This window comes from Pelodiscus sinensis, chromosome 1 (genome assembly GCF_049634645.1).
Source record: "Pelodiscus sinensis isolate JC-2024 chromosome 1, ASM4963464v1, whole genome shotgun sequence".
Classification (NCBI taxonomy): Eukaryota; Metazoa; Chordata; order Testudines; family Trionychidae; genus Pelodiscus; species Pelodiscus sinensis.
This window is the reverse complement of record NC_134711.1, coordinates 268,586,390-268,613,207: the sequence shown is the minus strand read 5'-3', so window position 1 is coordinate 268,613,207 and position 26,818 is coordinate 268,586,390. Positions and strand designations below refer to the sequence as shown.

Genomic DNA, 26,818 nt, shown 5'->3' with positions numbered 1-26,818 from the left:
GATTTAAGAAGCCCAGTAACATAAGTATTATTATTTCAGGAATCTGAAGTTAATTCAGATTGCTCAAACATCATGGCATCAAGTGTGTTCATGGAACCAAGTGTTCATAATTAAATGTACTGTAGAAGATGTTATGTGTTTATTTTTTAATCTCCAATTTTAGCATCCCAACAAACACATAATCTTACCAAGACTCTTTGTCACTTTGAGTTGAATAACAGATCCTTTTGAAGAAGAAAAAAATCCTATTCTGTTTTAAAGTACAATTGCTGGCTAAGCGCTCCTCTCTTTAACACACAATTTAATGAATAATAATTGGCTCACAATTAGAGGGCTGCATGGGAATGATAAAACAATTTGCTTTCATGTAAACTAAGGAGGTTTGGAGGTTGAAGATGCCTGCAGCAGCAACCACTAGACCACATGTGAAGGGCTATGTATGGCATACTGAAGGTTTGACTAATGCCTCCTTACCCTGTACTTGCAATCACCTCAGGGATCATCTCTTTCAGAGAAAACTTAAAAAACAGTGAATAGTCCTGCAGCACCTTAGAGACTAACAAAAAAATGTAGATGGTATTGTAAAATCTGAAGAAGTGGGGTGTGCCCACGAAAGCTCATGATACCCTTTACATTTTTTGTTAGTTTTTAATGTGCTGCAGGACAATTTGCTGTTTTTTAAGTTTTTTTCAGTTACAGACTAACACAGCTACCCCTCTGAATCTCTTTCAGAGAACAACTCTTTTAGGCTATTAACTCATTAGCAGTGGGCGTTTGCCTATCCCATCACTTCTCTCTCACCTTTCCAGACACAAAGTAACTATTCCATTTGATGGGAATAAAAATACCTAACTGTGTTTCCTAGCAGGCCGACAAACATCAGAAAGAATAGCTTAAGCAGTAAACATAACACAAGAAATCCAATGTGCTATTTCTTTACAGCCACCTTCGTTGGCACAAAGATTGAGTTTTGCAAGTCCTCACTGTATTTTTATCTTAAAAGCCATTTCATTCATTATTGCTTTCACCTGTTAGAGATGCAGCTGTTTCTTTTCTGCTTTTCCCCACTAGCAGTTGTACATTCAATTCCATTTTATAGATGGCCATACCATTAATCATGCTGCAAATGGATATAAGATTTGTTTCACTGTTAACTTGTAATCAAATACGTGGATGTAGAAGGAGAGAATGCATAGGTGACAAAAAACTGCACTTTGAAAACAGGGCAATAACTTGTAGGTGATGTCGTTCTATACAAACTGTTGTAAACAAATTCACGGCAGAGCATAGGTTCTCACACTGTATTTCAGCTGAAATGCTGCTGAAACCCCATTTTGTTTTACAGACATCAACACACAAAAAACCCCCCCAATATGAAAAAAAAAGAAAAGGTTACATGTTTGGTGTCTTTTAGGGTGTAATGACAAACTGTGATGAAATAGTAAAATGCCACCATCATTATTGCAAAAGTCTGCTTATGTGCTCTATGCTTCAGATAGTGGAACCTCTCCAGCAAAATCATCTTGCTGACTTTCCTGCAGCTTGTTTGTAGCACAGATCAGGTATTTTTTCTATACTGATTAGACGGCACTCAAAAAAAGGGAAGATGATGGAAAATTGAAGATCTAGAGGTCTTGTTCTTGTCATTGGTTTGTGTTATCCGATCATCAAAATAGCAATTATTCTCAAGAACAAAATGTCCAATAACTGAGAAAATGCACAGGTCATAAATGTTGTTAAAGGACACAGTATGGAAAATAATGCCCATTTTTGTAGCATTTAAGTTGCTCTCTCCCAGGTGAACATGATGACATTTTTTGGGGTGTGGAGGAGGTTACCATGCTGGGGGGCTTTAACCTCAGATGGAAAGGAGAAGAGTGGCACTTCTTTTCCTGCTTTTTAGATATGGACATCATGGAATGTCCTTTTGTGTTAACACTGTAGAAGGGGATTCAGCCCTGCTGAATGCACGTAGTTAAGAGGCCCAGCTCTTACACTCTGATGACAAGTAGCATTTCTCACACCAGCATGTGCCTGCGGCGGTGCAGTGCCAAGTGATCTGAACGGGAAAAGCTGCGGTCACAGTCTGCACACTTGAATGGCTTCACTCCTGTGTGCTTGCGATAGTGCCTTGTCAGTTCATCTGAGCGAGCAAACTTCCAAGTGCACCCTTCCCAGGTACATTTGTATGGTTTCTCTCCTAGGACAGAAAAAGAGAGAAAGAAATAGGTAGTGACATTCTATGCAGTTGATCACAGTCATTCCAAACCCCTCTGCATGTGTCTCACTCCCATTGCCTCTTGGGCAGTTTAAGGAAAACGTTTACTCTGGATCTGCGGAATATTAGACATTACTCTGATCCAGAGTTCTTTAGTCCTGCAGAAGTCACATGACTAAGAGAGTCAACTAGTTTAGGGTAACAACTATCTGAGGACAGAGCACTGTGCCAACCTGAGTATCATGACAGTGCAATCCTGTCTGCTTGAACTTCCCCGGTCCACACCTGCTCTCAAAATGGCAGACTCCCCTCAGTTTTCATTCAAAGAGTGCTAAAGGAAAGTCTCTTTTTATAAAAGCTTCATTGATTTTACAAACCATACAACAGGACATTTACTAGCACATTACAAAGCAGGGGTGGGGAACCTCTGGCACACGACTCGTCAGGATTAACTGCTGGCAGACTGCCAAACTGCTTGTTTATCTGAGTGTTCACAGACATGGCCTCACACAACTTCCAGTGGCCGTGATTTGCCATTCCTGGACAATGAGAGCTGCAAGAAGGGGTGTCAGTTTTGGCCCACAGCTCCCACTGGCTGGGAATAGCAAACATGGCCATTGGGAACTGCCGGATTTTGCAGCTACAGACACTCCGGTAAACAAATGGTCTGGAAGCCCATCAGCGGCTAAATCTGATGAACCACATGTGACCAGCACGCTGGAGGTTTCCCATCCCTGTTATAAAGTCTATACAAATAAAATACCTCTCTCAAAATAAATAGAAAAAGAACAGTAAGTGAGGCTCTCTCCTTGTGCTTCTTCATGTAGGTGAAATTCATGTTAACAGTGTGGGATCTGCAAAAAAGCAGTTTGACACTTCTCCCATCGAAGCCAATGGTAAAACTCCAATTATTTCAATGGAACTAGCATTAGGCCAATTTGGAATGCTTTGGAAAAGTAAACCGTGCGGCACAATGTAGGTTTTATACAAGTCCACACAACGTTAGCAGAACAATTCAAAACATCTGCATTTTATTCATTTACCAAATAATAATTTTGTTACGCAAACTAATTTCTGTTCCTCTTACAGGCCATGCAATGATATAATTTAATCATCACCCCAGCATTCTTTGGTGACATGAACTGCTCTAGGATATCCAGCAGTCTACTGTGCTTCAAAAACTGATAAGAAATCAGCTTTGGTCACATAAATGTGTGCTTTAAGAAACTCCACTGGCAAACCGAGTTAGCATTTTGAAACTTGTCATGTATACTGTGGTTGCAGTTCCTAAATCAGCCAGCCACTAGCAGCATTATGAGGGAAAAAAATAATCTCTTTGTTTCTCAATAATTTCTTTATTAGAAATCATCCACACTAGTTTATTTATGCTCTTGTTCTGGTTCATACTTAGGCTCCCTGGAATCCTGAGCAAAATGAGTAGCAAAATACTACTTCAATTACATAAATAGCAAGAGAACACTTGCTTTAGCCCCCTACAGCACCTCCTTGCAGGTGTCTCTCCAAAAGTCAACAAACACTTGTTGAACTCATTATAATTTCAAAGGAAAAATCTCACTCATTTCCCAGTTTAGAAAATTGTTGCCACGTTTTAGTGGGATAAGACCTGAAACATCCAGATGAAATGACAGTGTGTGACTTTATAAGAATTAATGGGCTGCATACATATAGTAACATTTGAGCTATATCCATTGCACATCATCTAGGAGTGGGTATGTCTACACTACCCTCCTAGTTCGAACTAGCAGGGTAATGTAGGCATACCGCACTTGCAAATGAAGCCCGGGATTTGAATTTCCCGGGCTTCATTTGCATAAGCGGGGAGCCGCCATTTTTAAAACCCCGCTGGTTCGAACCCCGTGCAGCGCGGCTACACGGGGCTCGAACTAGGTAGTTCGAACTAGGTAGTTCGAGCCCCGTGTAGCTGCGCTGCACGGGGTTCGAACCAGCGGGGTTTTAAAAATGGCGGCTCCCCGCTTATGCAAATGAAGCCCGGGAAATTCAAATCCCGGGCTTCATTTGTAAGTGCGGTATGCCTACATTACCCTGCTAGTTCGAACTAGCGGGGTAGTGTAGACATACCCATATACTGTACTTATATGCCAGCTAATATACTATAATTTGCACTGCTGCTGCTGTCTGAAGCAATTACTTCCAAGACAATCCAGTATTCTGGGTTTTGACATCATTACAGTACACAGCTAAAAGCAACAGCAAGGACAGGAATTCTGTCAGTCTAACTCTGTGATCTTGCATTGCATGCAAAATGCTGAATAGTATTTATTGTCCTCTGGATGTCCATCTCATCTGGTTCTGGAAATTCTGCAGCTGACATAATCCACATAAGCATGAGCTAAATGGCAGATGGCTAACTATGTGTTCTTGCCAATGACAAAGTGCTACAGAATGCACTCAGATTTGCAATCCAATTCTCTTACCTACCCTTGCCACAAACAGTTGGTATGGAATGCTGTACAAATGTACAATATTCCACTTGGCTTGACAGATCTATACTAATAGTCTCCTCATGTCATATAACTGATTTCTAACTATAGCATGTGCCACGCCACTGCTGTACCCCCATCCTCAACACTTCACAAATCTCTTTTCATTCCAGCTAAGTTAAACAGACCTCTTTGGTTCCTCTTGTGGTAGATGCTTCCAAGGCACAGTAAGGATCCAGTTAGTCTACGTGCAGTACATTAAGTCAGTGTGGGTGCTTATTTGGATCATATACAGATAACCTGAAGCTCTGAGAGCTCTATAAGACTCAGGACCTGTTTCCCATCATGGCCTTTTCCCATCTTAGCCTTCCACTCAAACAAGGGCCCAAATGGAGTACTCCAGGTGCAGTGGCCAGTCTTCCTTCCCATCGAGGCTACATCTAGACTACAGGCTTCTTTTGGAAGAAGCTTTTTTCTGAAGAGGTCTTCTGGAAAAACTTCTTCCGAAAGAGAGTGTCCACACTGCAAAAGTGAACAGAAAAAGCAATCTGCTTTTTCGAAAGAGAGCGTCCAGATTGAATGGACACTCTCTCACATGTAAGCTGCGATTGCTATGGACAGAATGGCCACCAGGGCACCTGCGCTTTTTCCTCTTTCCTCTTCTTAAAGAACTCCCTCTTCCCCGTCCATACACACCTTTTTGTGAAAGAGCTCTTTTGCAAAAAGGCTTCTTCCTCGTAGAATGAGGATTACCAATGATGGAAAACCCCCTCTGGTCTTTCGATTTTCTTGTGGAAGAATGAAATTGCAGTGTGGACGTTCCTCAAGTTTTGTTGGAAAAACGGCCATTTTTCCAAAAAAACTCTGTAATGTAGACATACCTGAACTTCTGTCTGCTCAGCCTGGAAAAACAGGCACTGGGAATGAGCCTGGAATCTTTGGGAAGAAAGAGAAGGAAAAAAGGAGGATAGAAAAAGGAAGAAGAAACACAGAAGGTAGGTTACTGCAATCTTGTGAATCAATAGAGTTTAATGAATCTGCAATTTTCCCCCCATTTTGGGCTGGCTCCTAATCTCCTGCTCTATCTTACGGCTTCCTGAGTTTTGTATTGAAATCCGATGGGTAAGAAAATCTGAGAAAAAGTAAGGCACCTCAATAAGAGTGTGCTTTTAGACCCAGAGAAGTGGCTTGCCGAGCTCTGCCGCTTGACTACCATTGTGCAATGTACAGTTTCAATGGATTAGGCAGGACTGAAAAACGACCATTGTGGGAGGAGAAGGCTCTAGTCAGTAATGTCAATTTTCTTGTCTGAAATAACTCTACTGTTGTAAGGAAAGGTTAAATATGTTTGATAAGTTGCAGGTATGATTCAAGTCCAAAATGGAATTAGTCATTTCTACTTTCTATTAATAATGCAAATATTTTAACATCTCTCCAAAACATACCTTGTCCTCATCCAGATGCTACCCTCCCAAGTACCCTAATTATTGTTATTAAATGATCTTATCTCTCTCCACCCATTTTACTCTCAGAGCAAAGCACTTCAGAACATATATAACTTGAAGTTCCACTACCTTCAAGTTAAGTATGTTATTGTGCCCAGTAAATTAGTCAAAATCTAACTTCTGCCCTTCCCAACGTATATCCTATTCCCAGCTGTTTCTCAGGCCCTGCAATGCCTAAACAATCACTCACATCCCATCTATGACCTGAGCACTTTCATAACGGGCAGTTCTGCCAACAAAGGTGGGGAACAAAGTGGGGCCTGGTGTTTTGAAGGGGCCCAGAACCTGGCTGCTGCCGCTACTACTTTGGCAGTGGAGACGGCTGGAGGGCTGGACTCCTTTGAACTGCCATAGGAGTAGGGCTCTGCGTGACTTTGAGGGTTGCGGGGGGAAGAGGAGTACCGCAGTCTGGGCAGCGCTAAGGACTGACTGTTCTAGGCCCTGCTTGCCCTAGGCTCTGCCCATTGCCTCTCGGCCCCGCCCCTCCCAGGGAGCACAGAAAAAGGCTCTGTGGTGGCTGCCGGCCTCGCTAATAAGATCAGTCATCTCAGGAAAGTGTGCCCTGTGTCTCACCATCCACTGACACTCCAGAGACCTTAAAACTGTGATGGTATACAATTCTGTGACCAGGGGAGAGCCTCAGGTGTCAAAAGGGATCTCATGGCATATGGTCTCTCCCCTGCAATACAGATGTGATTTGATCTTCTGCTGAAGCTTTTCCCAGGAACAGGGACTGCATATTGACTATCAAATGCTTTACTTTCCCTGTAAACAATTATGGGGAAATTTCTTTCTACTCCCAGGCAGTTTGTGGTTGACTTTTGTCCTGTAACAAGCAATTTTATGTATTTTAATAGTGATTGTTCTAATTATCCATATGAATTTGTACGTATATATGGGGCTGTCAATTGGTCAGTTACTGACTGTGATTAACTGAAAATACAAAGAACATACTATTTTTTAATGAATTCATTGTATACCCATGGGCGGGGCGGAATGTATCCGCGCTGAGGGGGCTGAAGCTCCAGAACAGAGCTCCAAAGGCAGTGGGGGAGGGCAAGGAGGAGGCTGAAGCTTCCAACCTGGAGCTCCAGAGGTGGTAGGGGGATTGAAGCTGCTGCTGGAGCTCCATGGGGGGTCTGAAGTCCCAGCTCAGAGCTGTACAATGGTGATGGGATTTGAAGCCCCACCCAGCAGCTATACAGGCAGTGGAGGAGGAAGGGAGTTTGAAAATTGGCGTCTCAAGGGAGGCTGAAGTCCCAAGCATGTCTGATGCCCAGAGTCCTCACCCTATATTGACAATGTAGAAAACATCCAAATACTTACATAACTGGGATTCTAGTATTGTTTAAGAGACCTATTAAAATTGCGATTGACATTTTCTTACCTGCTTGACAGCCCTAATATATCAACTTCTGTGTGTTTGAAATCAATGATAACCTGCAGCAATGAGTTCCACAGAATAATCCCTTTTTCTATAAAGTCCCAATTTTCAATTTTAAACATGTTGGCTGCATCTAGACCGGCAAGTTTTTCCGCAAAAGTTTGCAGAAAAACTTGCTAACTGTCTACACTGGCTGCTTGATTTTGCACAAAAGCACTGACGTTCTACTGTCCGAAATCAGTGCTTCTTGTGCAAATGCTTTGACGTTCCCATTCGGGCAAAAGCCCTTTTCCGGAAATGCTTTTGCGCAAAATGGCCAGTGTAGACAGCTGAAAAATGTTTTGCGCAAAAAAGCTCCGATGGTGAAAATGGCGATTGGGGCTTTCTTGCGCAAAACTGCATCGAGATTGGCACGGACGGTTTTCCGCAAAAAGTGCCTTTGTGGTAAAGCGTCCGTGCCAATCTAGACGCTCTTTTCCGCAAATGCTTTTAATGGAAAAACTTTTCCGTTAAAAGCATTTGCGGAAAATCATGCCGGTCTAGACGTAGCCGTTGCCTTTAAGTGTCATTGGATTTGCTTTGTTCTTATAAGAAAGGATAAGCCAAGGTACCTGGATGAATTTCTCTAGTGTATTTATTGTTTTATACACTGGTGTCACATCCTATCTTATTTGCCTTCTCACTACACTAAACTGTCCCAATCCTTTCAATCTCTTGTTTCATGGAAATCTTTCCATGTGTCTCATCCTTTTCACCATTCTTCTGTGGATCCTTCTTACAACAGTATTCATATTTTAAAGCCTCATGATAACACTGTCCTTTTTAAAAATTAGACTATATGCAGTAGAAAATATGCACTGGCAGGAAGATGGACTGAATCATCTAGAAAGTCTTTTCCACCTCTAACTTTCATGAATCTGTGAAATAGGCAAACAACCAAATTCTAGTACAGGCAGTCTCCAGGTTATGTACAAGATAGGGACTGTAGGTTTGTTCTTAAGTTGAATTTGTATGTAAGTCGGAACTGGTACATATTGTAGGGGAAACTCTAGCCAAACATTTCTCCAGAGCTCAGTTTTATTCTCCCACACCTCACTTCCCTCAGTCCTTTATTCTCAAGCTGAGGTGTCTGCTGAGAAAAGCCGCTCCGTGTCTCCCTGGTCTGCTGAGGGGATGGAAGGGGGGTGCTAGCTTTGCGTCTCCCTGGTCTGCTGGGGGGAAGCAGCTAGTGCGGGGTTGCCTCACCCCGTTTGTAAGTAGGGATCCGATGTAAGTCAGATCCATGTAACCCGGGGACTGCCTGTATTGAGTTTTACAAGAAAATATAGTTTATGCTCATGTTTTAAAACTGGGGGCTAAATTCTTTTCTTTTGTACCACGTAACCTAACTGGATTGTGTTGAGCTAAATAGATTTAACTGAGGTCTACATTTATCCCAGAATGATGATGTCTAGAATGATGAAACGGAAGTAAGTCTACTACCAATTTATCATAGAACTAGTGGCAGAATCTACACTTGTCCAGGCTACTTCTAGACTGTTGCTTTTTTTTTCAGAAAAAGGTATGCAAATCGTGCTCTGCAATTTGCATACCTTTTTCTGATTGTTTTTTCCAAACTGTCTACACTGGGCCAAATTTTGGAAAAACTTCCTATTTCGGAAGAGCCCCTTATTTCTCATAAAATGAGGAATACAGGGCTTCCAAAAGAGCGCGTCTGCTCTTCTGCAAAAAATGTTGGAAGCGCAGACGTGTTCCCTGGATGCGGCGGAGTTTTTCTCGGATATATCCCGAAAGAACTCCATAGTCTACACATAGCCCCAGTCCCACTAATCCAGACATAGGCATTAATTCTGTGGGTACTCCAGGGCTCGAGCACTCACGGAGAAAAATAATGAAAAAGGGGCAGGGATTTGGGGGAAGGGTGGAGTAATGGCGGAGCCAGAGGAGGGTGTCAAGCAGCCCTTGGCTAAATGGGAAGTCTGGGCCTATAAATCTAAAGTTCTCTCTTGAAATGTTTATGTAGTTCTTACTCAGGCAATGCTTTCACGGTTATCACTGGAAGTATTCCCTGAGTAAAACCAGAATAAAGACCTATAGATCTGGCCCTTAGAGAGTTAAAAACCCCTGACAAACATGGACCTCAGGCTTACAAAGATGCATGTGCATAACTTTGCTGATGTGAGCAGTACTGCCGGATTAAAGGTGAGTAACTGTAATTATTTTATTAAAAAAAGAGAAATATATAACTTCAAAAGGATTGGAGGCAAATTGTGCCATAAGCAGATTCTTTTGAAAATAAGAGGCTAACAATGTTTCAAAAGTATAATTATAATAGGAGAGAATGTTTTCTAGTACAGAACCAACACTGCCAAACAAGCTGCCCACTCCCCAACAACAGAGCACAAGTACCTGGATAACACATTAATTTGTAATAGTGCTACTTTAGAGTTTCCTGCTGTTGACTGTCAACTGTCCACACACTCTGGCTATGTCTACACTCGCGGCTTCATGCGCGAGTAATGTGCAAATGAGGCTAAGCGTGGAATATCGCCGAGCCTCATTTGCATACCTAATGAGCCACCATTTTTTTCAGAAGAGGCTCTTGTACAAAAAGGAGCGTCTTCCTGAAAAGTAATAGGTGTAACGGCATTGCGCAAGAGGGTTTTTCTTGCGCAAGAAGGGGCAGTGTAGACGCTCCTTCTTGCGCAAGAGCCTCTTCTGAAAAAAATGGTGGCTCGTTAGGTAAGCAATGAGGCTCGGCAATATTCCACGCTTAGCCTCATTTGAATATTACTCAGGCAAGAAGCCGCGAGTGTAGACATAGCCCCACAGTTTTGATACCATATTTCAACACTAGGCAAACTTTCCTAAAGAAAGTCACTTTAACTGGTGTAGCCCAAATGTTCCTTCCTTTGATTAACTCGATCTAACTTCAGAGGTGCAAAGGGGTTTAAATATCTAGAGCAGAGGTGGGGAATCTTTTTTGGGTTGGGGGCTACACACCCACAGAAAAATCTGTCAGGTCTCACAAGTAAGAAGAAAAACCCTACAACCCAAAAAAAGCCAACCTCCCTCACCAAATCCTCATCACTGACTTGGCCCCAAATGAGAAGGAAAAGGATACTCCCCACATTCCCACCACATGCCTAGAGGGAGCCAAGCTAGGAGTGGGGCAGCAGTGGGGAGGGACTGGAGTGCCAGTTTGGGTTCTTCAATGCTGGTGGGGAGCTCTGAGCCTCAGGAGCTCGATCCAGGCAAGCCAGGGGCTGCATCAGTTTCCCCACGTCTGATCTAGAGTAAGCCATGTGCAACATTCAATATTTGATCAATTTTCCAAAAATGTATCAGACCAATGAGAGTCACTTAAAGTCACTTAAAGTGAGAAACAGACATGGAGGAATGGAGTTAGGGGTGTTAGACCATGCCTCCCCCATTGTTTACCATCCATATGGGAGAGAGATGGGAGGAAGGGCAGAGAGGAGTGAGTGGGATGCAAGCTCTTGTGGGGGAAGAGAAGGTGCTGGAGTGGGGCTTTGGGAAAGGGCTGGTGCAAGGGCTCAGGGAGAAGGGACAATACGAGGGCAAGACCATGGGGGATAGGGTGGGGCCAGGGAGGGGGCTTAGAAGAATGGGCATCTGAGAGAGAAGGGGCAGCGAGGGGGCAGACCTCAGGGAAAAAGGTTGGGGTGGGGAGGTGGGGCCATGGGTTAGGTACCATCGTCCTTCCCCTAATTGTAGGGTCCTTTTCCTGCTCCTGAATGCAATTCTAACTACTGTACATGCATATTCATTTGACACTAAAGGAAAAACTCTTTTACAGATAATTTACAAATACAGTAAAGCCCATTAAGCTTTTTTTTTACAAAAAACTTAACATATTCAGTATGACGTATTCACTTCGCTGTCATCATGTGCACAAACTCTTCATCGTTTACTTGACCATCACCATTTATGTCTGCTTCCCTCATTATCTCGTCAATGTCATCCGCTAGCTTCTCTCCAAAATTTGTCATCACAAGGTGAAGTTCTGCAGCAGCATTAAAATCCTCATCACTCATGTGGACTGCTTCTCTAATATCTTCTTTACCGGTTGTATCTGCTTTTTCGAAAGATAGCATCCACACTGAATGGATGCTATCTCTCATTTAAGCTGTGATTACTATGGACGGAGTGGCCACTAGGGCACCTGTGCTTTTTCCTCTATCCTCTACTTTTGAAAAAACACTCTCTTCCCCATCCACACACGCCTTTTTCTGAAAGAGCTCTTTCTCAAAAAGGCTTCTTCCTCATAGAAAGAGTTTTACCAATGTCGGAAAAACCCCTCTGTTCTTTCGATTTTTTCTCTCGAAAGAACATGATTGCAGTGTGGACATAAGTGAAGTTTTTTCAGGAAAACGGCCATTTTTCCAAAAAAACTCTGCAGTGTAGACATACCGTGGTTCCCATAACTTAAGAAGTAGTGATCACCAAATGAAATTAATAGGTAGCAGGTTTAAAACAAACAAAAGGAAGTTTTTCTTCACTCAGCGCACAGTCAACCTGTGGAATTCCTTGCTCTTGCTAAAGGATGTTGTGAAGATCAAGAATTTAACAGGGTTCAGAAAAGAACTAGATAAATTAATGGAGGTTAGGTTCATCAATGGCTATTAGCCAGGATGAGTAGGAACTGTGTCCCTAGCTTCTGTTTGTCAGAGGCTGGAAATCACATGATGATTACCCGTTCTGTTCACTCTCCCTGGGTTACCTGGCATTGGCCACTGTTGGAAGACAAGATACTGGGATAGATGGACCTTTGTTCTGGCCCAGTACGGCCTTTTTTAAGTTCTTATATAGTGAAAAGGCTTCTTTGAATTCTCAATCTGCTCTTCTGTCAGTTGATCAGCCCATACTGTCTGCAAGTCCGCAGGCCTCAGCTGAGAGCAGCATCAAACACACGACAGCAGGAAGATTTCTTCTGGGAATGGCGGGCAGGAGGAGAGTACAGGAGTGTTATCCCTTACTTATTCATGTGAGTAAAATTACATGTATGAATACATGCTTGTAGGATCGGGGCCATATTGAAAATCCATGGAAAGCTTTAGAGTTACTTCTCACTATTGAGGAAATTATTACTACTAGGGATATGAAGGTTTAAATGGTTAAGTGCTTAACAAATAAGCCTTACCCTGGATGCATCAGGCTTACCAGTTAAGATTAATCCGTGGCAGGCTAGAGCAGTTCCCTTCCCGGTTGGAGCAGCTTCTGTCCGTGGAGGGTTTCAGGCACCCTGCAGGTAGGGATTGCTCTGATTGGGACACTGGAGCAGCACTTGCCTGTGGGGCACACTGGCCCGCAGTAGGCAGAGGCTGCTTCAGCTGGGCTAGGGATGGGTGCTCCATCTTGGTTCCCTTTAATTGGTTAACCGGCTAAAAATACGTTTAACCGGTTAGCCAGCTAAACAGGAATTTACATCCCTAATTGCTATAGCACATGGATAACAAAATGCCCAGTGCCCAGTGTTACCTGGTAGCACTGCCTCCATTGCCATCAACTTAATTCCTAAAGGAAAAGTCCTACCACACCCATCCTGGAACAATGGTTGGGTTGGAGTCACAATCTGACAGTGACAACAGATGACTAATTAGGTTTGGGAGCGAACTCAACAAATGCAAAGTGTTTGGGCAGTTCAGGAATCTTTTTACAACAAAAGGGCCATTGTATAATTAGTAGCCTTAGGCACTCCCATAGTGCAGGAAGACAACATAGTGCAGAAGCAGTAAAAAAGGCCCACCAAATAAGACATCTCATAAGTTTTATTCAATTTATTTTTAAACAACAATGTAAAATAGTTCTTACTTTTTAATGATAAACAATACTTTAAAGCATTTTCTGTCTTCAAAGTGCTTTATAAGCCTGTTTTAAAAATGATTATTGCTTTGCTGGGACGTAAATATTGTACAGATAAGGAAACGGGCAGAGAGTGAATGGTAGAATAAGACTTGCACATCTTAGATCCTGACTCTGTGCTCAGACCTTAAATCAATTATTCTATAAAACCCAGAATATTGTTACAGCATAAGATTTAAAACATTTTAGGGACAGGATCACCTGGGAAGCTAATATGAAGAGGAAAGGGGTCCAGCAGAGATTGCTATATTTTAAAGAAGGCTTATTGAGGGTGCAGGAATAAGACATCCCAATGTGCAGAAAGAATAGAAAATATGATAAGCAAGCTACTTGGCTTAATAGAAATCTTCAATGAGCTCAAACACAAAAAGGAAGCGTACAAGAAGTGGAAACATGGAGGGCTCGTCTACATTGGCCCCTTTTCCAGAAGGGGCATGGTAATTTTTGAAATCGCAATAGGGAAATGCGCGGGGGATTTAAATATCCCCCACGGCATTTAAATAAAAATGTCCGCCGCTTTTTTCCGGCTTTTAGAAAAGCCGGAAAAGAGCGTCTACACTGGCCCCGATCCTCCGGAAAAAGCACCCTTTTCCGGAGGATCCTACTTTGAAGTAGGAATAAGATCCTCCGGAAAAGGGCGCTTTTTCCGGAGGATCGGGGCCAGTGTAGACGCTCTTTTCTGGCTTTTCTAAAAGCCGGAAAAAAGCGGCGGACATTTTTATTTAAATGCCGCGGGGGATATTTAAATCCCCCGCGCATTTCCCTATTGCAATTTCAAAAATTACCATGCCCCTTCCGGAAAAGGGGCCAATGTAGACGTAGCCGGACAGATGACTAGGGAGGAATATAAAAACACTGCTTGAATATACAGAGATGTGATCAGGAAGGCCAAACTGCAGTTGGAATTGCAATTAGTAAGGGATGTGAAGTATAACAGGAAGAGTTTCTACAGGTGTTTTAGTAACTGAATGGGGGAAGGCAAGCTAGCACCAGATGATGGGGAAAAAGCTGAAGTACTCAATGCTTTTTTTGCCTCACTCTTCACAGACAAGGTCAGCTCCCAAATGGTTGACAAGAGCCCTTAGTAGGGCAAGAACAGATTACGGATTCGTTAAAAATGTGGAGATGCATAAGTCCATGGGGCTGGATCTAATGCATTTGAACATACTGAGCTGGCTGATGTGGCTGCAGAGCCATTGGCCATTATCTTCAAAAAATTGTGGCAATTGGGAGAGGTCTCAGATGATGGGGGAAAAAGGCAAATATATTGCTCATCTTTAACAAAAGGGAAGGAGGAGGATCTGAGAAACTATAGACTGGTTAGCCTTACCTCAGGCTATGTCTAGACTGCAGGCTTCTTTTGGAAGAAGCTTTTCCGGAAGAGATCTTCTGAAAAAAATTCTTCCGAAAGAGAGCGTCCATACTGAAAAAGCATCCCCACTGAATGGATGCTATCTTGCATTTAAGCTATGATTACTATGGATGGAATGGCCACTAGGCCATATGTGCTTTTTCTTCTTTCTTCTTCTTTTGAAAGAGAAAGAAGCCTTTTTCTGAAAGAACTCTTAGAATGCACTTAAGATGGAAGAGTCCCAAGCACTGATACAGGCTGGGGACCGACTGGGTAAGCAACAGTTGTACAGAAAAGGACCCAGGGATTACAGTAGATGAGAAGCTGGATATGAGTCAATATTGTGCCCTTGTAGCCAAGACTAATGGCATATTGGACTGCTTTCCTCGGAGCACTGACAGCGGATTGATGGAACTGATTATTCTTCTCTATTTGGCACTGATGGGGGGTCCCCATTACAGAAAGGATGTGGACAAATTGGAAAGAGGCCAATAGCGGGTGACATATAAGTGGGGCCCTACCAAATTCACAGCCATGCGACACATGACACAGCCCATGAAATGTGGTGTCCTCCCGTGAAATCTGGCCTTGTATCTGCTTTTGCCTTATACTGTACAGATTTCACAAGAGAGACCAGCATTTCTCAGACTGAGGGTTTTGACCTAAAAGAGAGTTGCAGAGGGATCTCAAAGTTATTTTAGGAGGGTCAGAGTATTGCCACCATTATTTTTGCGCTGCCTTCAGAGCTTGGGGGTTGGACAAGAGGACCTCCTGAGGTCTCTTCCAACCCTATGATTCTGTGAATTTTTTAAATGTTTTAGAAGACAACTTTAGAATCTGTGTACACACCTAGTCTAAGCCACTGACTCACTATGTGTCTTTGGTGGTGTTACTGAATTTACTTTTATGCCTCAGAAGCAGAAAGATATGCAAATACAGCCATGACACTGGAAGGTCAGGTGCCAGCTCTTGCCAAGACTTCACGCATTAGTAAGAACTAACAAATTCATAGCAGGAGATGAAGCCAGTTCACTTTACTACCTTTGTTAGTCTTTAAGGTGCTACTAGACTATTTGTTGTTTTTTAAGTTTTTACTTAACCTTAGTTTTTCTGTAAACAGATATTAGTCTTATAAGAAAGAATGTATTTAATATTTTAGACTATGAAATGCTTGCAAGTTGTTGTCTGTGTTAATTTCATTGTAATGTTTGTATTCCATGCTATAAGAAAACATGCAAGTTTTGCTTTATAACTTTGAAAATGTTTGCTCTGAACTTCTGAACCCAGGAATAGGAATTGTCCCCTTCTCTCACCTATCCAGCAGGACGATCAAAATCAGATAGGCCATCAGGGAACATTGCAATACAAAGGAATGGTTAATAGCCCTATCATACCTTGGAAATGCTACGTGCTAGGAAGCTCATCCTGTGGACTTGGAAGCGGAATGAAGAAAAAAAACAAAGACATGGGAAAATTTTCCATCCCTCTCTTTTTGACTGTGTTAACTCAACTCTGACAAGGCTCGAGACACCAAACCAAAGCCTGAAAGACACTTTGAAATGATGGATAATCACAACTCTGTTACTTTTAGGGTAGAAACTATAACTAATTTGTGCATATATGTTTGCTTGCTTTAATCTGTAAATGACTCGTTTCTTTTTCCTAGTCAATAAACTTTTAGAGACTTTATTACAGATTTACCCCAGATTAATTGGTAACTTAAATCTTATGACAATGCCTGCAGCTAAATCACTGGTATCCTGTGACTGGGAGCAACCTCACCATTGTATGATATTAGAGTAACCATTTATCAGTAAGTCTAGTTTCTCCTGGTGACAAGATAAACTGGAGAGTCTAAGGAGTCTATGAGTTCATGGTAGGATTGATCCAGAGATTCACATTTGTTACTGGCTTGGTGATCAGTTCTGCCTTCCCACAACACTGCACTGTGGGATGCTCACCCACATTACGTTGCTCTGTCTGTCAGCGGGGTGCTAGCAATGCGGCCACGAAATGTTGACAATCGTTTGACCGGTTTTCACTTTTGGCAACTTTAGCATGTTGCCACTTTTGTTGTCAAACCTTCCCAGTGTAGACATCACCACACTCTCCTTTGTGAAAGGTTGCATACTGCCTCTACGGCCAGCTGGGTGCTGTACAAATGCACAACAATGCGATGGGAGATGCTCCACAGTCTCACAGATGCATATCAGACATAATTTGAAAGCTCATTATGTCTACTTTAAGATGAGGAATGATGTGGCACTGTCAAGTAGCATCATTACCTTAGAAACAGGGATAAACTATAACACCATCAACACATTAAAATATTGAAATATTTGAAATATTTGCATTAGTTTGTTATTTTAATGATTCTATTAATTATTTCCGGATGTAACTATGGATTTTTATGTGACCTCCATGCCTCACAACCACAAACTCTAATAATACATTTGTATCATTGAAATGTAACAGCACCAGTGATATTTCAAGTCAACACCAATGATCATTATCATAATCTTGTTTATCAGTATGATCTGTCAAGAATTTTCATTGTCTTGGATGTACATTGTGCAGGGAAGATTGTTCCAGCTCTAGAACAGTTGACTGAGTAGTGACACCTACTGGTACACGCACAAATACGGTCTAGTAGAAGTTCAGATGCCATTAGGCCTTTTAAGGAATACAGAAAGTAGTTCATCATCCATATTTTGCCATCCATATTGCAATGGTGACCTCATTTACCCTTGTGCAAAGACATCTCCACATCTTTGCTTGCCATGATTCTCTTCTGACATATTCTTCAAGTGTCCTCGTGTTAGGAGGGTGTGGGGGGAGGGAGGAAGGGGAGAGTTTGGCCAGTGACTTGTCCTTTTAGATGGCTAGATTGAGACACAAGCAATCCTGGCCTCTGTGGATCTCCTTTTCTTTCTCGCTCCTGTCATTCAGCACTGCTACCAAATTTCTTGCTGCAGAAACTGCAGTTTAATTCATCACCCTCTCCCTTTGTCTTTGGCAAGATCCTTTGTCTTGGCACACACATTTCCCACCTTTCCCTTTCCTGTACCTGATATCAAACAGGGATGACACAGAGTTGCATCCAGTTAATATATGTCCAGCAGGAAGTGTGAGGCAGTCCTTATGAGCGAGTACATCACAAATTGCAATCACCTGCATCAAGTGACCTTAGTTATGCTAGTAATGGTGCCTGTTTCAAGCCACATTATCTATGTGTTCCACTTTTTGAAAGTAATGAAGAGCCAGGACCTAACTGCCATGGTTGCTCTAACACCAGGAAACTCAGAAGCCAGCCTAGCTCATACAGCATTCAGAATCATCCTAGTGTCTGCTTCCTCACGGGGACCGAACTAAAAGATCTATCTCATTACACTCAAGCTACAGGTTGCACCTCTATAAACTGGGGCTCTTTGGTCTGGCAACATCTATGGTCCAACGAGATGCTACCAGATCACAGAGTCCTAGCACACTGCGGAGGGTGGGGAAACTTGGAACCCGGTACGATGTGGGGGAAGGGAGCCTGGTGTGTGGCCCATCTAGGCTGCAGACCAGCTGGTTTGTGAAGGGAAGCCTGGCATGTGCAACTCCGCTGGGCTCCCCAGGAAAGCCTGGCATTGAGCTCAATGGGGCTGGCAGCAGCTGGGAAGTGGGGGGTAGGCAGAAATGATGTCCCTTGGTCCAGCAAAATTCCTTATCCAGGATCAGTCAGGTTCCAGGGAGGTTCAACGTGTATTATGAGTATGTCTAGACCTACAGCTGGCCTAGATCAGCTGACTCAGGCTCATGGAGCTCAGGAGGAAGGACTATAAAGCTGTAGTACAGATGTTCAGTCTTGGGTCAAGTCCTGGTTCTGAGATTTTGTGTGGGGAGGAGGGTCCCAGAGCCTGGATTCCAGTTTGATCCTGAACATCTACATTACAATTTAATAGCCTAACAGCCTGAGCCCTATGATTCCAGGTCAGCTGACCCATGCAAACCATGGCTATGATGATCACATGGGTCTTTTGTTGCCCTAAAGATTTACCCAGTGTGGCTAGCAGGTGCTATACAATTTACCTAGGATGTGGTACAACTGGCAAGCCAGACCGATAGTCTATTGTCAATTTCATGAAATGGTGCCTAATTTAAGTGTTATGGGCCCCATCCTATGACGCTGAAGCCACTGATTGCACTGGGAACAGAATCAGGCTCTATGAATCCAATGAACATGGCTATCTTCCATGGTGCAGCAGCCTGCTGAAATGATAGGAAGCCTAGAAGTGAGGACTTCCATGATATGTGCCGGTGCTCACAGTGGAAGGCTCTGTTGTTTATTGAATCTGGCACTAAATTTTAGAAAGTCTTGCTTAAAAATAAAAGTGATACCCAAGACAAACAGACCTTCCTATTTTACTTAAAATACAGTGATTTATAAATTGGTTTTGTTTATTTAAAATTCCACTTTTCTGGCCCAGGATATGGGCCTAGTCTTGCAGCCCTTTAACTCCTCAGTACATTCACATGAAGGAGTGCAGGAGTGGGGCTAAGGGAGCATGCAGGACATGCATGGGGGGAGTGAGTAGGAAAACTAAAAGCAATTCCAAATGGATTATCTGGAGGATGATGCTTCCTCTTAATATTTGTATAAAGATTGGATTACAAGCCAATAAATATATTTCGGTACAGCTGGCAAAAGGCATAAAACAATTCTTAAAAAAACAACAGGTAGTGAATGGAGTCTTAAAACCAACAGAACAAAAATAACTTTTTTGGTACCTACTCTTACTTAAATCTTCTCTGAAATGCTGAAAGGAAAATCTGAACAAAGACTAATGACAGGTGTCCTTTCATATTAAAATAATATATGGAGCAAGAGTGAGTGAGAGGAATGTAAAGTTTGAAAAAGCAGAGACTAAACAAAACACCCATGTATTCACTAGCCCTCTCTCCACTTGGCTGGCATTACAAACCAGCTGAAAAGAAACAACATCTGTCACAGGAAACACTGGTACTTTCTCAGGTACACAAATGCATAACTGAAAAATGTAATGTCTCTACATAACACCGTTGAAAAGCCCAACACTGACAAAAGGCCTTCAATATGTCTAAGTCTCCAGGTATTTCCTCTCAAATTTAAGGGATGCAACTGATCAAAGACAATCCCCCTTCCCAAGTTAACTTATCTGGCTTCCTTGGTCATTGCTGTTATATTCATGAAAATTAAAAAAAAAAATCAGTAAAGTTAAATATTAACCGGTATAAACTGAAATTTCCTCCATAATGTACTATAAGATTTACCAGATAAAAGAGAGATGAGCAGAACATTTCTGACCTAGTGAGTTCTTGATGCCAGCTGAACTGGCAGAAGGCATATGGGATGCATAGGATTTTATGGGTTTCCCTATGTCATATATATATATATATTTCAAAAATGGGTGGCATGTGAGCTCTCTGTGGGCCCAGTATCCCACAGGGCATCACAATCATTGTGAAGTGTACTGATAACATTTAAGGGATTATTTGTACTGAAAATTACATAGTTAAGATAGGTAACCAACCAGGTGTCAAGATGCTATACCTTGGACAGGTTCCTTTCAAACATAGTGTAATAGACACTTTTGTAGACTTTGTCTATGATGTGTCCCACAAAGTAGGCTTATTTGCATACTGAGTCATATGCTGATTAAGAGACTGTGAAATCTACATGAAAGGAGTACTCAGGAAAAAGCTACCAGCAACAGGGGAGAGGGGGAAATGTACTGCTTGCGAGAAACAACAATGGATTGTTCTGATATATCTGGGGATGCAAACAGACACCCAGGATCTTTCACCAACGAGGCAGGTTGATATGAAGGTCTCATGAATGGTTCACAGCCTAGGCTAGCTGTAAACTGTTGGAAGAACTTTGGGTGAAAAGTATTCTCTAAAACGTGAAAGCATCTAGTTGCTCTAAGATGTGTGTCATGATTACATTTATACGTAACCATTTGTTTCCAATACCTGTACCTGCTATCACTTGTCTCTCTACACGTGAGTAAATAACATGTAACTTGCTTTCACTTATGAACATACCTTAGTGCTGTGCATCAAGCAGAATGGTGATTTGCTGGGAAACTGGTAAGCCAGGGGGTACTGCTTTTGTGGAAGCAGAAAAGCTGCATCCAGTAGACCTGAGGCATGACACTCCAGGCCAACTGTCAGAGGGCTTAGGGGCTGGAGTGTGCCTATTGCTAACTCGTATAGGGAGAATGGGGCCTGCTCAGAGCTACAAGGGTGAACTCATGTTGCCCAAGACCACTGGAGCAGGGACCCACAGCAGGCACCGACAACACTTCCTTGTGCTAAGAGCCAGTGGTAACAAGGTGCCTCAGAACCCTGGTATTCTCAGGTAGCATCAAAGGGGCACATATTTTGTCAGAGGTCTGCAGGCCATACCTAGGAACTTATATTTTTTGTGGGAAAAATCCATCTGTTCTGCACGGCTCACAGCACATTGTCCTTGATGTGTGGGGAGAGAAGCTGTGGCTATAAGCTGTCCTTTCATGGAACAGATGCACCAAAGATCAATGGAAAAGGCCAGTTTCCAGGCCTCTATTTTCTGTACAAAAATCAGCTCCACTTCCTGAGCCATTAGCACCTTTATCAGTCTTGCTGCCATGGGCTCCTGCAGTGCATTGTTCCATTTCCTGATTTTTACATTTACACCCACGTTTGGTCCATTTTGCATCTGAGGATTATTGGGTCTTAAATTTGCCTAAAATGTTTGAGATTAAAAATTCTCTCTCTCCTTCTGTGTGTGTTTTATTAATGTTGTTTGTTGAGTTTATAGGCCCTGAATAAAAAGACCAGCTTTGGTCTAGATGGTCCAGCTGTTTTAATCAAGATGGCAACCACAGTTCTTGCAGATCACGCAGTTACAGATGAGAGAAATGCCAGCCACATTGTAAAAGACCAGGACACAAACGTTGGCCACATTTGAGGGAAAGATTCTATCAGTGCAGGAAAGCTGCTAAAGAGAATTAGATTTCCAAAGATGCCAATATACAGGCTGGCTTCCCTAAACCAACACAACCACCAGACAGGAAAAGCTCCAGCCGTACCTTTTTGATAATCCTATATTATAATTATTGATGTTATAAAAATTAAAACAAAGTTAAGTGAAGCTGTTATGGGTGAAAAAGAATCTCAATGTTTCTTCATTTCACAACTCCCTCCTTCCCAAAGCCCCCACTACATGTAACATCTCTGCAATGGTATGGCAGCTAGCCTAAACAATCCTGAAGATATTTACTTCACTAGTAAATTCAGAATAATAAACACACTTGGATTGGTCCTGAAAAAGAACATTCTGCCCAAGGATATGGCTTTTTGTCTTAACACTTTAAAAATGTTTGTTTCATGTTCCTTGGAATGCAGATAGATTCTATTTAGAGCTGTTTGAAAAAAATAGATAAATTCTGAACATTTTTGCAATATTTGCCAGATTGTCATATAAATTTCAAAAAATTCCATTCTATTACATTACAGAGGAGCTGAAAACATACTCACACAAAAGTGAAACATTTTTGCACAATTCCTCCTCACCCCAAACACACTTTTTTTGGTCCAAGTTTTGTAACGTTTGACATTTGCATCCAGTTCCAATAACAGAGAAAAATCTAGAAACTAGAGCTGACTGAAAAATGAAGCAAAATTTTCCACGAAAAAGTATTTATTTATTTATTGAAATGTTCCATCAACATTTCTAATTTTGAAATGTCTAACCAATTCTGTGGAAGACTCTAAAGAGTTAAAAGAAGCTTAATACAGTAGGGCCTATTAAAACGTTTTTAAAATTAATGATTTTGCCTTCCACATATCAAGTTCCTTTATAATTCCAGGTGTTTGCCTAATAACACCATCACCCAATCAACCTTTCCCCCAAAATGTTATGCAATTAGATTCCACAATAGGTATGAATGATGACAAAAACTCAGTTATTACACTGATTAGAACCATATAAGTATATGGGTAGAATGCAATGAATACATACTTTGGGTATGAATGCAGTGCTTTCACCCTTCCGATCTATAAAGATTACTCATTTGACGAGTCATATATTAGCAGTTTTCTGTGAGTTCAGTGAGGCAGAAACTAGCCTGAGAAAACCCAGGTCATCTGATTTCTCATAGTTTCTTCTTAAGGGAGATGATAAATTTGAGCTGATACATGTTGACTATAAGACCCTCAGGCTTCCATCACACCTGATATTTCCCAATCTTTTTTGATTAGTTGGCAAAATAAAATAAAAACCTTATAATAAATGTAATAGCTGATACTTGTGACTTATGAAATATTCTAACTTACTAGCAATATCTGTTCAAAGTTTTCTAATTGCAGAAACAATTCGTTATTCAAGCTCACCACCTAGTGGATTCAAGAGTCATTGTCTATACTAGCATTTGAAGTAACATTGGTGAACAGTATTTACTACTGAGGGTATTGTCAAGTATCCAGGCCACACAGGGAAACAATCATTTGATGTTACTATCTACTGTTCTTTTTTGAAAATTAATTTTAAAAGAACTACAGTTTTCTGTCAAAATCCTTAATGAAATATTTTTAAAAGTTTACTCTCTCAAAATGATTGTGTATCTATTTCATTTTCTGTAAATAAATATCAACTGTTCAAATAAATATTTAGGATTTTTCACAACCATTCTGCTTAGCTAAATTATTTGTAGCAAGATCAAATGGCGCAATAGCATACTGCATGAACAATTATAATTATGCAATGCCAAGTTTCTGTGATCTTTTTTCAGAAAGAACTTGCTCACCCTTGGGAGCACAGATGTCGTAATTCATTTATAAATGTCCAATACTACACACTAACTGACTCAACTCACCTGAAGCAAAAGGGAAAACTAAGATATATACGCAAGATGAGATTAATACCTACTGTACATTCACAATCAATGCTGCATTTGAGGAAGACTATGTGAGCTTCTTTCAGAGACCGGAAAAGTATTTTACAAATACATTGAGTTTCAACATCACATTACAGAATTTCTTATCTGATCAGTTAGTTGCCTAAATTTGGCATTCTCTTTTGGTTTAATTTTATTATGTAAATGGAAGCAGAGATGGAAGCACGATGGTATAAAGCAATCAACACAATCATGTATATGCTGTGAGCTTTTTTTGTGGTACTTACAAATATTTTCAGAAAGAACAAACACAAAACATCACCATGAAATACGTAAAGCATTTGTCAGCGTTTGAATCTTTGAAATGCACAAGAGCCCCTGCTGAGGCTCCCATACATTTCAAAGGTGGAATGCCTTATTGACTAATTGAATAGTCGATGGAAATTCAATTAATTAATCGATATTTAACATCCCTACTATGTGGCCTTCTACTCATTTAAAGAGGTGTCTACAAGCCTCGACTGACATCAAAGCTTCACTGTGCTAGGCACTATACAAACACAGAATAAGAGACCCTTCCTATTCCCAAGTATACAATCAGAAGAGACAAAAAACCCCAAATGGCTGAAGGGAAACAAAGGTAGAATTGCTTGCCCACTGGAAGAGCTGAGAACAGAAATCAGGTCTCTTGAGTGTTAGCTCAATGCCCTATTCAAGAGCTGACACATCCCCTCCATTTCTATCTCTAGCCACTTCAACAGCCTGTTTCTGAGCATACCTGTCTACAAAATTATAACATTCACTTTGTACAAACTATAGCATTCACTTATTGATATTGTAACTTCCTTCAAAGGGGAATGTCATGAGGAAAAGTTGCTATCTGTACAATATTTTGAGACTATAATATGCCATATAAGTACTAAGCAGTATTACTATAGTCTCAGCAAAGCCATACCTGTGTGTGTCCGCCGGTGAGCCTTCAGATGAGAACTTTTTGTGTATACTTTGTTGCATCCTTCAAAATCACACCTATGGATGCGCCGCTTCCTGGAATCTGGAGACTCGGACCTTCTTGGGCGCCTTGTGCTCTCAATACTGAATGGTGAAATTGAACTGTAATATATAACAGAAGTAAAAAGGTAAGACAGAGGATATAATGCAACTTGGCCATAAGTGTTTCAAATCGCAGAATACAATAACCTGGCATGCAATTTGGTTTGTTAGTGACACGTAATTACAGGACACAGAAAAGGAAACAAAATTCATTTATAAAAAGAAACCAGTAAGAATATTTTGGGTTGTTAGGAAACTAAAGTACTAAAAAAGGAATTGTTATGATCCATAGTCATGCTTAACACTACTTTTGAAAATCTTGTTACAATATACTGAAAAAGTATTATTTTTATCGCAACAATTATGGTGGTTCTAGTGCTTCCAAAGCAAAGTACTTTTAGGGTTTTTTAGAAATTTGTCTGTAAATAAAAACCATGCATAAAACTTTTCAATCCATGATCATATTTTTAGGGCTTCTCCAAACTAGGATGTTACCAGCCACAGTGGCTTGAACTACAGGGTTCCTTTTGTTTAAATATCTTACTTTAGTGTTTACCTAACATAATGCCATTTGAGAAAGCTAGAGAATTTATTCCCCTTAACTGATGTATATTTAACCCTTAACTTGAATGTGAGAGTGTGTGACCTGTATCCATATTCCAAGGAGTCTGCAAAAATGCACAGTTCTTGAAATCAATACCAAATAACTAGAAAACTGTCCCAGGAGAATACATAGGCTACTGGACTATATGATATGAACTGAAACAGATCTAGCTGATAAGCAAATGGTGTAGGAATTGTAGTTTGGTAAATACAGCAGGAATTAGAGTTGGGCTACAGGATTCATGGAGATAAATCACATTACTCCAGAAAATATTTTTAAAAAATCCAACTAAGATAAAAGCTGAATGTGTAAAAAACGAAACCAACACAATACAACGACCTATGTCCCAAACACTATGTGCAGAATATACCCTGAGCAAAAGCCACAGCACCAGAAAACCTTGATCTTGAATGAAATTCCAGGTAGTACAGTTCTTAAATGTCTGGTGAATAGAAAAGGCGAAGGCCCATTATATTGCTGTGATGTCTAACAGTGAGAAAAATAATGAATAGTCCCGTAGCACCTGATAGTATGGCTACACTACAGAGTTTTGTCAGAAAAGCAGCTGTTTTTCCGACAAAACTTGAGAAATGTCCACACTACAATTGCATTCTTCCACAAGAAAATTGAAAGAACAGAGGTGGTTTTTCCGACATTGGTAATCCTCTTTCTATGAGGAAGAAGCCTTTTTGAGAAAGAGCTCTTTCAGAAAAAGGCATGTTTGGATGGGGAAGAAGGAGTTCTTTCGGAAGAAGAGGAAAGAAGAAAAAGCACAGGTGCCCTGGTGGCCATTCCATCCTCAGCTTACGTGCGAGAGAGCGTCCATTCGGTCTGGATCTCTTTCGAAAAAACAGATCGCTTTTTCAATGCACTTTTGCAGTATGGATGCTCTCTTTTGGAAAAAGTTTTTTTGGAAGATCTCTTCTGAAAAAAGCTTCTTCTCAAAGAAGCCTGAAGTCTAAACGTAGTCTTCACTTGGTAGCTGAAATGGCATAGAATAGGGAGCATGGGCTATTCTTGTGTGAATCAGGAAGGGGTCTAAAGCAACAAGTAGGAAACTGATCATTACCTGAGCTACCAGACCTGGAGATTAAACTGGTAGCTGAGGCTTCTTAGGCTGCTTGAAGGCACAAATGAGAGTGTGTAGCTCTAAGTCTAACAGCTCAGTTAGTCTTCAAGTGTTATCTTTTTTTCTTTTTACCCAGGGAAGGGATTTAACTCCTTCCTTTTTCACACTAGGATGGGCACATACAATGCAGTACAGATGGATTCTGGAGGATCCCAGTGGAACCAACTGGATAGTCAGACTTCACAGTGTGAACCCAACAGACTTACTCCACATCCAGCCTTGTTTAAGAGAAGAATTAGGCTCTTAATGTCAATTGGACAATTGCTTAATTTTAATTAATTATATCAACAGTTGTGTAATTATGTAAAAGTTATCACCGGGAA

General features: G+C 41.3%; 1 protein-coding gene across 9 annotated transcripts in view; it reads right to left on the bottom strand.

Moving 5' to 3' along the window:
• Positions 1-284: 284 nt before the first annotated feature.
• KLF12 (KLF transcription factor 12) overlaps positions 285-26,818 on the bottom strand; it is a 366,929-nt gene continuing 340,395 nt past the window's right edge. For all 9 annotated transcript variants that reach the window (XM_025187744.2, XM_075918894.1, XM_075918893.1 and 6 more), the window contains 2 exons: positions 24,665-24,822; positions 285-2,200 (listed from right to left, as the gene is read on the bottom strand). In XM_025187744.2, the coding sequence (XP_025043529.1) occupies positions 2,019-2,200; positions 24,665-24,822 (340 nt within the window). In that variant the 3' untranslated portion in view covers positions 285-2,018. The remainder of the gene's footprint in view (positions 2,201-24,664; positions 24,823-26,818) is intronic.